This window comes from Misgurnus anguillicaudatus, chromosome 13, assembly GCF_027580225.2.
Source record: "Misgurnus anguillicaudatus chromosome 13, ASM2758022v2, whole genome shotgun sequence".
NCBI lineage: Eukaryota > Metazoa > Chordata > Actinopteri > Cypriniformes > Cobitidae > Misgurnus > Misgurnus anguillicaudatus.
Window position 1 is genome coordinate 6,044,514 of NC_073349.2, and position 13,558 is coordinate 6,058,071.

At 37.2% G+C, this 13,558-nt stretch overlaps 1 protein-coding gene across 2 annotated transcripts; it reads right to left on the minus strand.

Moving 5' to 3' along the window:
• Window positions 1–13: 13 nt before the first annotated feature.
• Window positions 14–13,138, minus strand: LOC129431158 (uncharacterized). Of its 2 annotated transcripts, none has more exons than XM_055188911.2 (7): window positions 13,009–13,138; window positions 12,620–12,756; window positions 8,416–8,883; window positions 8,102–8,199; window positions 1,051–1,225; window positions 691–832; window positions 14–619 (listed from the first exon to the last, which is right to left on the minus strand). In XM_055188911.2, the coding sequence occupies exons 2-7, from the start codon at window positions 12,622–12,624 to the stop codon at window positions 536–538; spliced, it is 972 nt and encodes a 323-aa protein (XP_055044886.2). In that variant the 5' UTR covers window positions 12,625–12,756; window positions 13,009–13,138; the 3' UTR covers window positions 14–535. The 2 variants fall into 2 exon arrangements, with proteins under 2 accessions (XP_055044886.2, XP_073731020.1); XM_073874919.1 differs by having other exon boundaries at window positions 12,620–12,719; window positions 13,009–13,083.
• Window positions 13,139–13,558: the final 420 nt, after the last annotated feature.

The window sequence follows — 13,558 nt, forward strand, 5'->3', positions numbered from 1 at the left end:
CAATAATACATCAATAATCAATGTTTATCTTAATAAATAACATTTTATTTTATGCATTATATAATATAAAATATACATCAGAATAACAAATGTGTCAGTACATGACTTTACTCATTTTCACTTAAAAGGTTTTATCAAGTTGGCAAAAATACTAACTGTTAATAACAAAATAACATTTTAATTAATAAACAATAGAATAAGGGCCATAAATAAAACTTCCTAACTATACTACACTAAAATTGCTATAATAAGATATACAGTTCCCTCTTTATGAGAGTTTTTTTATGTTTATATGCATATTTTCAAATTTATATGAGTAAGCAAGACCAAATAATATGTAAACCAAGGAACAGGGACAAACATGGCTCCCATCGAGAGATTATAACTTACATTTAATTGACAGGCTTTACTTGAATTATTTTATATAGATATATTATCACCACAAAATCCACAATGTGGATAAGATCAAATCTGAAAAAGCTGTTTTTATAGCTCTTTAATATAAAGCAGAAATAACGTTTCAAAAAGTGTTTTTCTAGGATTCAAGGTGTTGTACCTCTTGAACACAGTTTGGCTTCGGCCGAAGTCCGGTTGTATTACAGAACGTGTTCTGGAAATCCTGAAACAGAGGTTTTGATTCGTAAAAAAAAGTGTGTAATGTAACAAACAATGAGAAAGGAAAAAACGGACCTGTTTAAGAGAATCTCCGTGTATTTCTCTGATGTATTTGAGGAAGGCTGTGGTCCACTTCAGCGTGGTGGCTTTATCAGTGTCAGCTGAACAGAACGGGACCAACAGATTCAACTCATCACAGCACAGGCGGATTTTTCTCCTGAGGACACAATGAGAAGACACAGCTGATGCAGAATAAGCTACAGTATATATAACTTATTCTTTAGGCCAACCCTGAAGTTAGCTTCACATCACATTTTAGTTAAATACATCATGACAACAAGGTGTAATGCCATGTGGTGTTGTTCATATTAGATTATATTTACATTATTTTAAGACCTGCTAAGGACCACATGATTTTATTTTTTATAACCTCACCTTCGATCTCGTTCCTTTCTGTTATGCATTTCTCTGCGCTGAGTTTGATCCAGCTGAGATTTCGTCCTTTTGCCAAACTTAGTATCCAACAAACCAGCATGAGGCTTGCAGTTCTCTAAATGCTGTGTGACATTAATACTGCTGTGGGCAAGTTTGACAGGAAGCACGGGCACATCTTTGGTAAAACGAGAAAAAGCGAGATCAAACAATATTTACACACAACTTTATACAAAAAAAGCACTCTATTAAAGAAGCAGTTCATGCAAAAAAATGAACATTTTGTCATTATTCACCCTTTTGTTATTTTAAATCAGTACGTTAATTATCGTATTTGTACAATAATTTTGACCTCTTTTGATGATGTACAATCAATAATGAATTTCCACATTTTGTGACACTTCACATGGTCGTCGCAATCCCAGTGCTTCTATACTCATTGATCTAGCTGTTGATCCTACATCTATCATCGTAATTTTGAGGAGAACGTGAATGCGTGTAACACGTATTCTTTTCTTTGTTTTGGCTAGAAGGGATACAGCTACAGCCTAAATCAAGATGTTGGGTTTAAAGTTAGGATTAGAATGAAAACTAGATGAAATACATCTACATCAAAAACTCACGTTATGTCTTCTCTGCCAATCATCGCTAAGAATGACTCTTTTTGACACTCTCACCTTATCATCTAATGGGAAAATGTGCAGGCAATCAAAAGTTGTTTGTCTAGATAAATAGCTGTATTCTGGACATTCGACGTGTGTGCGATATTTTTTTCCCAAATAACATCATTTTGAGGTTCTGGTGCAATTTTTGTACATTTCCAATCTGGCAACACTGTTTTCAATTCATATTTCTTAGCAGAGGTTAAAGTTGGACAAAGGACTTTTTGAAACTATAATAATAATAATAATAATAATAATAATAATAATAATAATAATAATAAAGGCATATCATTTTTTTGTCTTAAAAAATCATTTAAAAATCGAGAATCGAATTGAACCGTGACATCAGAATCGAAAATGTAATCGAATCGAGGATTTGGAGAATCGTGACACCCCTAATTATGGCTGACGGTTAATTGTCTAAGAAATTGCTGCCGATTATGATGATTAATTGCCTGTTTTATTGCTTTGACATTTAATTCTCATACATTATATTTTGTTTGTTCATGAAATAATTTTCACACATTGATTATTTAAATGAAATATTTTGCAAGGTTTACCTGGCTGGCAGTAAATATTAATACACATAACACATTTTTTAAAGTAACTGTTTACTGAATATAACTTTAAAAAACTGAAAATTCCTCATGAGAAATAAACACAATAAAGTGTCTGAAAAATAACAATACAATCAAAATAAACTGACTATACCAGAACAGGCCTTAAATAGTAGCCAATCCTACTAACTGGCCCACATGTCTGTAGTGGCTCCAAAAAATCAATTACTATCGGTACATGCCAGTGGCGGCTCGTGACTGCACTTCCGAGGATGCGCTAATTCATAATAAGTGTTCGGATTGTCACTTGTGTTGTTCCTTTTTCCAAAATATGTGTCATGCGTGTGGAGAGATCCTGTGTGCATCACGTGTTTTGTCAAAATAAGTGCCTGCAGGAGACGCGTCAAAACCGTTTATGATAAAAGAGACTCTTGCGTTCCCTAAATACACTCAAGACACTCCCTTAACAGTAAACTTTGATTAAGCATGAGATTGTGCGAATATCTGGCACACGCGAGCGTCTCCTTTCAAGTTCAAGGCAGCAGGCACTTATTTTGGCATGACACGTGATGCACACACGATCTCTCAAAGTGCAGAACACATATTTTGAAATGACGAACCACACACATGACAAGCTACATACATGTTGTGACGAACTTCGCATCGTGAGCTTCAAAAAAAGAAGTCACCAGCCGCCACTGGTACATGCACATTGGACGAAAACGTTAACGCTTGACGGAAGGCTTGTCTGAAGCGTGGCCAAAAGCCAACCACAGTGGCAGCAACACACACTCCATAAACGTAATTTGCTGGCTCTGCCTAGGTTATTTGCAGAAGGAGATCTGATTGGCTGACGCACGCATTGCCGCTTGAAAAGTTGAGAAATGTTCAACTTCTGCCACAAGCAACGGCACTGCCGTGGCGCCAACGGATCCACAATTCAGTTCGCCAATGCATGATGTCACCCAATAAACGTGAATGGGATGCGTTACCGCTTATGCCCCGTGTGAATGTACCATTACAGATCCTTAAAAAGGAGCATTTTCTGGAAGGCATTAAAATTTTGTGAAAATCATTAAAAATGCTGGCGGGGAAAGAGTTAAGAATAGCATCATTCACTTCCTTAAATTTTAAATTGCTGTTTTGGAAATGACTGTTTTACCTGGCAGTTCATACTACTTATCAAAGTTTTGCAGCATTATGTGTTTTTTAGAGAGATGTGCAATAATTGCGATGATCTGAAATCATTGCAATGAGGTCAAACAATTGCGATTAGACGATTATTTACTCATTGTGACAGCCTCCACCACAATTTAGGCCCTGTTTATATTAGAGCATTTGCGTTTTAAAACGACATTTTAAAATGAAAATGATCCTCGTTTATACTGGCATTTTAAAAAGAATCTTCATCCACACTATACCCCACCATAAATGCATGAAACATGACCAATCACGTAACTGGGCATGCGCATAAAAGTGTAAAATAACTTAGCTTTGCGCGTTTATGCAGCCTAGGGGTGTGCGATATTGACAAAAATTCATACCTGGATCCTTTGCTGGCAACTACAAAAGACTCTATTTTTGAACCTATAAAAATGTGTTTGGGAAAGTCTTATACTGTTCTAGCTCCCCCCTACAACATATTAATATGATTAATAGGTTAATGTTGATGTTATAAACCAAACAGAAAGGTCTTTATGATTTAAAAAGGAAGCATTCAAGTGAACAGTACTAAACAGTAGCGAACTTGAAGCAAAAATAAATTCCAGCAAATGCAAACTTCAATCAAACATAGTAAGAGGTGAAGTATAGCTTTAGCCTACCAGAAATGCTTATTGCATTAATTTTTAAAAGTGTGCGAGGTCCGTGCACGTCCTCCGCTATGGAGCGAGATATGCGTCTTTATTACATGCGATAAATTAAATGATCTGAGAGAAATAAAACTACCCGAAAGAAAAAGCCACCACACCGATAGCAAAGAAGCATCCCATGAGAAAAAAAAGAACACTTGAGAGAAAAAGCCCTCACACCAACAGCAAAAAATAATAATATTTGAGACCAAAAAAAAGCCTTGAGAGAAAGTATTTTCTCATGATAGAACATAAAAAGTATAAATTTGAAATTTTTAAAATTATTTTTGAGAAAAAAAATCTCTCAAGTATATGTTTTTTGCTATTAGTGTGAAAAAAATTTCTCTAAAAAAAAAAAGTGTTTCTATCAAAACGCTTTTCTTTGCTCTCGATGTAATTTCTTGCTCTCGTGTCAGGATTTTGCTTTCTCTGTGAAAATTGTGTCATGGGCGGGGCCACGTTCCTATTGGCCAGTCGGGAAAGCATCGTCTTGTCTTGGGAATCGAACTGAATCATTGCGCCGATGTTCGGTTCACCTGGATGGATGGCGTATCTGCTTTTGGTTGGGCGCGGACACTCTGGTGTTTGAGTGGGATGATGGCACACGGCTCGATGGATAGCTGGCTGAGCAAGTTCACAGCACTGAAGATTAAACATTAAAAAATGAAATGGTACTCTTGTTCATGAATGAATGTGTATTGTATTATTGGCTTGCTAATCGCTAATTAGGCATCATGCTAGGTAAACTTGCAAATGCCAAGTGGATGTTTTGAGTCGCTCCTTGTTTGGTGAGTGGTGGTCTGGTTTCTGCCTTTGCACTTGCTGGCCTCGGAGCGCCTGGGGAGTGGCTGCTTGTTCATCGTGTACAGCCTCCTGTGTGGCTTTTAACCAACGTTGGTGTGCATGGAGGAAGTACAGAAAAATAAGGGACGCCTAGCTGCCGCAGCGCGGGGGGCCACACGCGTCGGGGCTACGCCGGTGACCACAGTCCCGATGTACGTGCCATTGGTGGTATATCATAACTTAAATGTGTTTTTTGTTTTCATAAAAATATTAACATTGATACCATTATAATAAGATAGCTGCTATTGAAATCAGTGTGAACAGATGCACTCAGTCTCTCAATATCAATACACAGCTATGACAATAATAAATAGGGCAACAAAGTAATAATAATAATAATAATAATTTGTTACACTTATTTAGCGCTTTTCTGCAACACTCAAAGCGCTTTACATATAAAAGGGGGAATCTCCTCAACCAACACAACAAAAAATAAGCTTTGGAGGAACTTGTGAGATTTGAACCATATTTTTATTAACTTATTAAATTAACAAATCCATATGTAGTGGTACAAGGTGATTGACATGTAGTGGCACAAGGCGTTTGACAGCTGTGTTCACCTATCGGATCATCAAATATCAATATCAATAATGTGTTATGTTTGTAACAACACTGGGTGTGTTAATTGTAACACATTGTTTTATGTTAAACTATTCAACACATTATGTGTTATTTCGTATTGATTTTGAGTTCATGTAAATAAAACACTAGATGTGTTGTCCGATGTCTCAATTTAACACATTCGTTTTAAGAGTGTATGTAAAACAAATCGCGTCCCGTATTGATTTGATACGCGTCATTTTGCCTGTAAATACGGGACGATTTCGTGTTTCACGGGACGGGTGGCATTGCCACCTTCCATGCACACTAATGTTGGTTGAAAGTTATACAGGAGGTTGTATATGATGAACAAGCAGTTACTCTTCAGGTGCTTTGAGGCTAGCAAGTGCAAAGGTAGAAACTAGATCACTACTCACTAAATAAGGAGTGACTCAAAACATCCATTTGGCATTTGCAAGTTTACCTAGCATGATGGCTAATTAGCGATTAGCAAGCTAATAATATAATACACATTCATTCATGAATAAGAGTACCATTTCATTTTTTAATGTTTAATCTTCAGGGCTGTGACCTTGCTCAGCCAGCTATCCATCGAGTTGTGTGTCATCATCTTACTCAAACATTAGAGTGTCCGTGCTCAACTAAAAGCAGAGACAGCATCTATCTAGGTGAACCGAACAACGGTGTAATGATTCAGTTCGATTCCCAAGACTGGAGAGACGATGCTTTCCCGACTGGCCAATAGGAACGTGGCCACGCCCATGACACAATTTTCACAGAGAAAGCAAAATCCTGACACGAGAGCAAGAAATTGCATCGAGAGCAAAGAAAAGCGTTTTGATAGAAACACTTTTTTTTTTAGAGAAAATGATTTCACACCAACAGCAAAAAAACATATACATGAGAGATTTTTTTTTTCTCAAAAATAATTTTAAAAATTTCAAATTTATACTTTTTATGTTCTATCATGAGAAAATACTTTCTCTCAAAACTTTTTTTTAGTCTCAAATATTATTATTTTTTGCAATTGGTATGAAAACTTTTTCTCTCAAATATTCTTTTTTTTCTCATGAAATGCTTCTTTGCTATCAGTGTGATAACTTTTTCTTTCAAATAGTTTTATTTCTCTCAGATCATTTAATTTATCGCATGTAATAAAGACGCATATCTCGCTCCATACTCCGCTAGCAACACAGAAATTGCTGAAATTGCTAAAAGCTCAAGCAGCTAAACGAGCATTAAATATTAATGATGTTGAGTTTATTGTTTTTATTAATTTATATTCACAAAACTTATCAACAAAACATCGATTAAAATTAAGAGACAAATTATCTGAAACGAAATTCATTTTAAAGTAGCAAACAAAACTTGAATTAAACTCGAAAATAATGTCTGACCCATTATAATTCTCCCTTCATATTGGCCTTTACAACGCCCTATATGGCGTTTAAAATAACAGTCTATCTTTCGTAATAAGCTAACTAAATTTAAACAAAAAATAAACAACATCACAACAATATTTAAACCCAACAATACTCAAACATACATATAAAACAGACATCTATAAGGATAAATGTTAAAACAATCCGATATAGCGTTTATAATAGCTGGTTGGTAGATGTTTACTATTTTTGGCAAAACCTCTGTTGCAAACCTCCATTTACCTGAATGAAAATAATTTTTACTTTGAAAACGATGCGCTGTCACATTAACATCAGCTGTTCCTTTACATAAGACTCCATCTACGTTTATTTACACTCAGAGCAACGTCTGAGTTCTCAAACTAAAACAGGGTCTGCAGCGTTTGCGAACGAATCCGTTTATGAGGGTCGAAAATGGTGATGTAGTGTAGATGAAAGGCGTAAACGTAGCAAAAGTAACGCGTTTTAAAGGATAAACGCGTTAATGTAAACACAGCCTTAGTTGGAATGAATGATATGTACGGAGATATGTGAGGTTGTTTTGAAATTTTATTGCTTTATCTGACTTGTACACTTGTTTCAGATCTGGACACATTATGCAATTAGAATGGCTTGTGATGTGACTGCTTGACTAGATTTGTGACAGTTTAGTTGTGAACTATTATCTCAAAACATCAAACATCCAAGCCATGTAGTGTTTGTTCAGCATAACATTACATGCATCTTACCTGAGAAACAACATGCTTCCTTATTGTTAAACACTTCAATTTAGTATGCAATTAAATAAGGCAACAATAAAAAATCATTTGTGTGTATTAAAATCCTGTTCTTGTACAGGATCTATAGCAGTTTCATATTTCTGAAAATGACCTTTGACATAGAAAAGTGCTCAGGTTCTGAGCCGACGTACATACTTCTGTTTTTTTTTTAATAGGAAAATCAGTAAACTTTAGATTTAAGATACAGTAAGTGACCTTGCCTGTAAAAAAAACCTTAAGTAAAATATTTTTGTGAATTACGGTTTTCTACATAAAATCATGCTACATAATTTAAAGATCATTCTTTGAATATATAACCTTGATATCTTTAATATTGAATGAGTAAGATCATGTCAAAGATTGAAATCAATGTGAAATCAGTGTCACATATAATAGTCTTACCTTTCAGTGTGGCAGATGGTTGCTGGTGCCACTTCTCTGTATCTGCTTGCGTGGCTTTTCCTGCCGTCACGGTTGAATGACACAACATTGACAAAAACCTGTGAGACAAAGTATAAAATCATGTCAATATTACATCATTTACCAATCATGTATAACCTGTATCTGTATACCCTGTATAAAATCATTGGTCCAAATATTTTTGGTTTGAATAACTTAAAAATAATTGCTTCAGAAGATGCCTAATGAAAAGAGTTTTATTTCTTCTTTTGGTACACTATTTTGTCCATGCCCACTGAGTTGTATGACATCTTAACCTTTTCTCTAGGCAGACACGTGCAGGTGGGCTTGGTCGCCGGCACCATAGCTCTCCACCTGTCTGATGATGACACAGGTCAGTCGTCTGGTCTATAACACACATAACTTTGTCCATCGCAGAGCAGGACAATTCTGCACCACTGGCTGGCGTGTCCTCATATCCCAACTGCATTTTAATCTCTTGAACATCCACCGATCTGTGATTATTGGACTCTGATATGACACACTGCTTGCCAGAGGGGGTATGGGGAGAACAGACAGTTTTTGGGTTATCAGACGAAAGGTCAGAGCTGTCTGTCTCTGCAACCTGAGCTTCAATACGGCACTGGATGATCTGCTGGTTCTCAGCCTCAGTCATTTCCACCAGGACAACCTTTGAGCTTTGACTTACAATGACACTGACAGGGGCAGATATCTCGACTATAGGTGCTGCAGGTGGAGGCTTAGAGGACACAGATGTGGTCATTCTGAAAGACAATGAAATGACAATGATTTAAAATCACATTATACAAATTTGCTCATTTAAACACATTTAAAAACATATGAAACTAACTAAAAGTCTTGATACAGAACTTTTTTATACACAATCAATTATGGTTTCCGTATTTGATATTATTATAACTTTTTAACCAGCAGGTGACCAGCATCACATCACGTTTGTTTTTTTTAATAAATGCATCAGAAACCCACTTTTACTTCTCCTTTTTTAGTCCCCATTAAACCAAAGTATGCTCATTAGATGTGCCATTTGATTCTCTTGTTAATGTGACCTCACGGCTACTAAATGGCAGGTTAATCTGAACCAAAAACTTTTCTAAATGTGTTTGTTAGGACGTTTCTTTGATTCTCCCTCTTTTTACAGAGTGGACGTGAACGCGCTAATGACGTATGATATCTACATGAACAGTGTGCGGAGTGGCGTGCAAAACACGTTCACAAAAGAGGAGTAAAAATTGCACGCGTCCAATAATGGCATTCGGCCTGAGTTCAATGATTGGTTGAACATTTTTTGGTCATACGCCTTTCACAGATGACATACACTCACCTAAAGGATTATTAGGAACACCATACTAATACTGAGTTGGACCCCCTTTTGCCTTCAGAACTGCCTTAATTCTACGTGGCATTGATTCAACAAGGTCCTGAAAGCATTCTTTAGAAATGTTGGCCCATATTGATAGATTAGCATCTTGCAGTTGATGGTGATTTGTGGGATGCACATCCAGGGCACGAAGCTCCCGTTCCACCACATCCCAAAGATGCTCTATTGGGTTGAGATCTGGTGACTGTGGGGTCCATTTTAGTAGAGTGAACTCATTGTCATGTTCAAGAAACCAGTTTGAAATGATTCTGTGACATGGTGTATTATCCTGCTGGAAGTAGCCATCAGAGGATGGGTACATGGTGGTCATAAAGGGATGGACATGGTCAGAAACAATGCTCAGATAGGCCTTGGCATTTAAATGATGCCCAATTGGCGCTAAGGGGCCTAAAGTGTGCTAAGAAAACATCCCCCACACCATTACACCACCACCACCAGCCTGCAAAGTGGTAACAAGGCATGATTGATCCATGTTCTCATTCTGTTTACGCCAAATTCTGACTCTATCATCTGAATGTCTCAACAGAAATCGAGACTCATCAGACCAGGCATCATTTTTCCAGTCTTCAACTGTCCAATTTTGGTGAGCTCGTTCAAATTGTAGCCTCTTTTTCCTATTTGTAGTGGAGATGAGTGGTACCAGGTGGGGTCTTCTGCTGTTGTAGCCCATCCGCCTCAAGGTTGTGCGTGTTGTGGCTTCACAAATGCTTTGCTGCATACCTCAGTTGTAACGAGTGGTTATTTCAGTCAAAGTTGCTCTTCTATCAGCTTGAATCAGTCGGCTCATTCTCCTCTGACCTCTAGCATCAACAAGGCATTTTCGCCCACATGACTGCCGCATACTGGATGTTTTTCCCTTTTCACACCATTCTTTGTAAACCCTAGAAATGGTTGTGCGTGAAAATCCCAGTAACTGAGCAGATTGTGAAATACTCAGACTGGCCCGTCTGGCACCAACAACCATGCCACGCTCAAAATTGCTTAAATCACATTTCTTTCCCATTCTGACATTCAGTTTGGAGTTCAGGAGATTGTCTTGACCAGGACCACACCCCTAAATGCATTGAAGCAACTGCCATGTGATTGGTTGATTAGATAATTGCATTAATGAGAAATTGAACAGATGTTCCTAATAATCCTTTAGGTGAGTGAATATGTATACAACTACATTTAGACAACTTAACAGTGGCGGCTGGTCACTAGGGGGCGCTGGGGCGCCGCCCCCTTAAAGCTGGCCAGAGAGGAAAGCTACTTTAACATGTTACCAAAAAGTTAAATATATAGTGCAAATTAATACAAAATAAATTCATTTAGTTGTACTATTTCACTGTTAGTCATGTTATAATTTATTTAAAACAATTAAAAATCAAAACTGAGTTTGTTGTGTGTGTGTCATGTTTGTGTGTCTGGGGCGCACCCCTAATGAGTGTCTATGTAGGTCAGGAAAAAGGGTAAAAACATGTGACCTGAGGCTGAGCTCTAAGTGGCTGGTTTCGGATCCGCCCTGGGGCGCAGGACTGTGCGTCCCAAACACTCCCACTTATGTTGAAAGCGAATCAATATTGCTTTTAATGTTTTTTACAAGAGTCTGCATTAATCTGCCTTCATGCGTTTATTACATAAGATGGTTTCAGATGAGTTTAGTTCAATTCAGATTTTTACATGTTTATTGATATTTTAATCGCAGTAGTATTTTGTTATTTGATTTGTTCATATTTGCCTGTTCAGCATAAAGCTCCGTGTTTTATTGCCTCCGCTGTCACTGTGAGAAAAAAAACATTAATTCATCTGCTTCGTGTGATGGTAAAGTGATGCACGGTCTCCGTTTATCTGTTCTCTAAACAAATGAACACATTTGACTTGTATGCTCGTCTTGTAAGTTTATGATTAGAAATGGACATATGAACGAAAATGAAAATAATTAAAACATGAAATGACGGATAATAAATGACTGCGAAGGACTCTTTACAACGCTGTTTTTAAAAAAAAATGACGGAGATTGAAAATGTCTCTCTCTCTCTCTCTCTCTCAAATGCTAATGATACTCATCACGCGATAAATGGCTATTAAGAGTACTGCATTACTACAGTAAAAGTTTGATTTTTAGTGTGTTTGCGCCCCCCCAATTTTTTTTAGCACCAGCCGCCACTGCAACTTAACATAGTGATTGCTATCAAGATGTGAGGAGACTTTCAACCAGCATAACTAAAAATGTTTCCTAATCAAATCAGATACCCTACCCTTAAAAAACAGCATTTTTACACCTTTATTCAATCATATGTGTTACTAAGATGTAGGCTTGTGTTTGGACTGATCAAATTCATTGTTTTTCATTAATATAAGTTAAATTGATGTTTCCTCTTTTTATTCACATATTACATAGCATCTGTCTGTATTTTTGTACACTTTTATCATGGTGGCAGTGTAAGCTGAGGGATTCTGCACAAGATAAATAAACATTGTCGAAGTGGAGCTCTGGCGGGACCTGGCAGTTTTAAGAGACTTAACTACAGTTGCAGGTGTTGTATATGGATCACAAATGCACAAAACTTGCAGTTTGTGTTCATATCTTTGTTTTCTTCTGATGCGAGGGGATCTAAATATCCATTGCTTGAAACAGAAAAAAAATATTTTTGGCTTGTGCTGCATCCCTACAGAAAGCCCAGTGTAAGACCACTGTTTTGCCCTCCAGGTCACTGCACAGGTCACATGACTGAAAACTATGAATATCAAACAAATGAACTGATTCAACCTGATCACGTGTACTGCTTACCTACAGTATCTTATGGTACAATCTGATTGGTTATTTCTAATTTGTGGCTCCACCTGCCTAGATCTGCTTACATGATGTACAGTATTAGATGCCTATTTATGATCCCAATGATATTATATTAATATTACCTATTACCTTTAGGTGTATTCCATCCTACTATTTGAGGGAACATCCCAATACCCTTACAGTGCACTATTTGAGGGAACGTACATTTTTAATTAGTCAGAAATCGTAGTGGACAAGTCAGAAATCGTAGTGGACATTATTGAATGCACTTATGCAACACCATAAATTATGCACCGCAATAATGAGTGTACAGCCGATGTACCTCATAGCTAGCCGCTACTCGTCCACTGTTGAGGCTCCGCTCGCGCCAAATGATTCTCGCGTCTCGGCGGAAGATGGCGCCTCAATGCAGTTGACTTTAGCTGGACATTCACAGGCAGGGTAAAATTTGAATGATTCCTGCACGTTTCGTTTACACAAAAGGGAAATAAAATACAACACGTAGGTAGAAATGACACATTAAATTACACAGATAAACTAATCAAAAAAACACCATTTCCCGCTCTAACGAGCGTCAAAACTAGCGAACACCTGACTAACTATCATGATTACAAATCATAGAAATATGAAACTTATGTAGAAGTGTTCATTATAAGGTTAAATATTTTTATTTTTACGAATAAACGAGTTTGTTGACATTATTTGACTTACTTATCGCTGAACCTGAACAACTTCTTATTTTAGGATTCACACAAATTACAGTGACGCGTTACTGAGGTTGGCCAATGGCCAGGCGTGTTCGACTGCGGTGCTGCGCAAACCGATCGGCGTATGACACCAAAGTATCGCGAATTCGAATAGCTCTCGCGAAACTTCACGTCATATTTCGATCTGTCTGCGCAGCGCCGCATCAATTCAAAACGCAGTCGACCCCGTTGCTGAGATTTGTTAACGTCGTCGCCACCGGACAAGACTACTGTAGGCTAACGTTACATAATCAAAAATGGGAGGAAAGATGTTTTAGATAAAAGGCACACGACGTTTACATTTACTTAGGAATGGAAAGCAATCATTGTCATATAGCTCACTGTTAAAGCTCATGTTAGTCAAGCACTGAATTGTCTTATTGGGCCCTCATGTAATATATGTAGTTGTTTAAATAGACATGATTAGAACTAATTGATTCCTTAACTTGAAATGGTCATGGTAAAAACTTAGTAGCTGTGAAATACTGAGTCCATTTTTAAGTACTATGCTATAT

Excerpts from the sequence above, each read along its gene's own strand:
- LOC129431158 (XM_055188911.2), bottom strand. Across the intron at positions 1,226-8,101 it reads ACCATCTGCCACACTGAAAG|ATGTGCCCGTGCTTCCTGTC; the intron begins GTAAGACTATTA and ends GTTTTACCAAAG. Across the intron at positions 620-690 it reads ACGGAGATTCTCTTAAACAG|GATTTCCAGAACACGTTCTG; the intron begins GTCCGTTTTTTC and ends CCTCTGTTTCAG.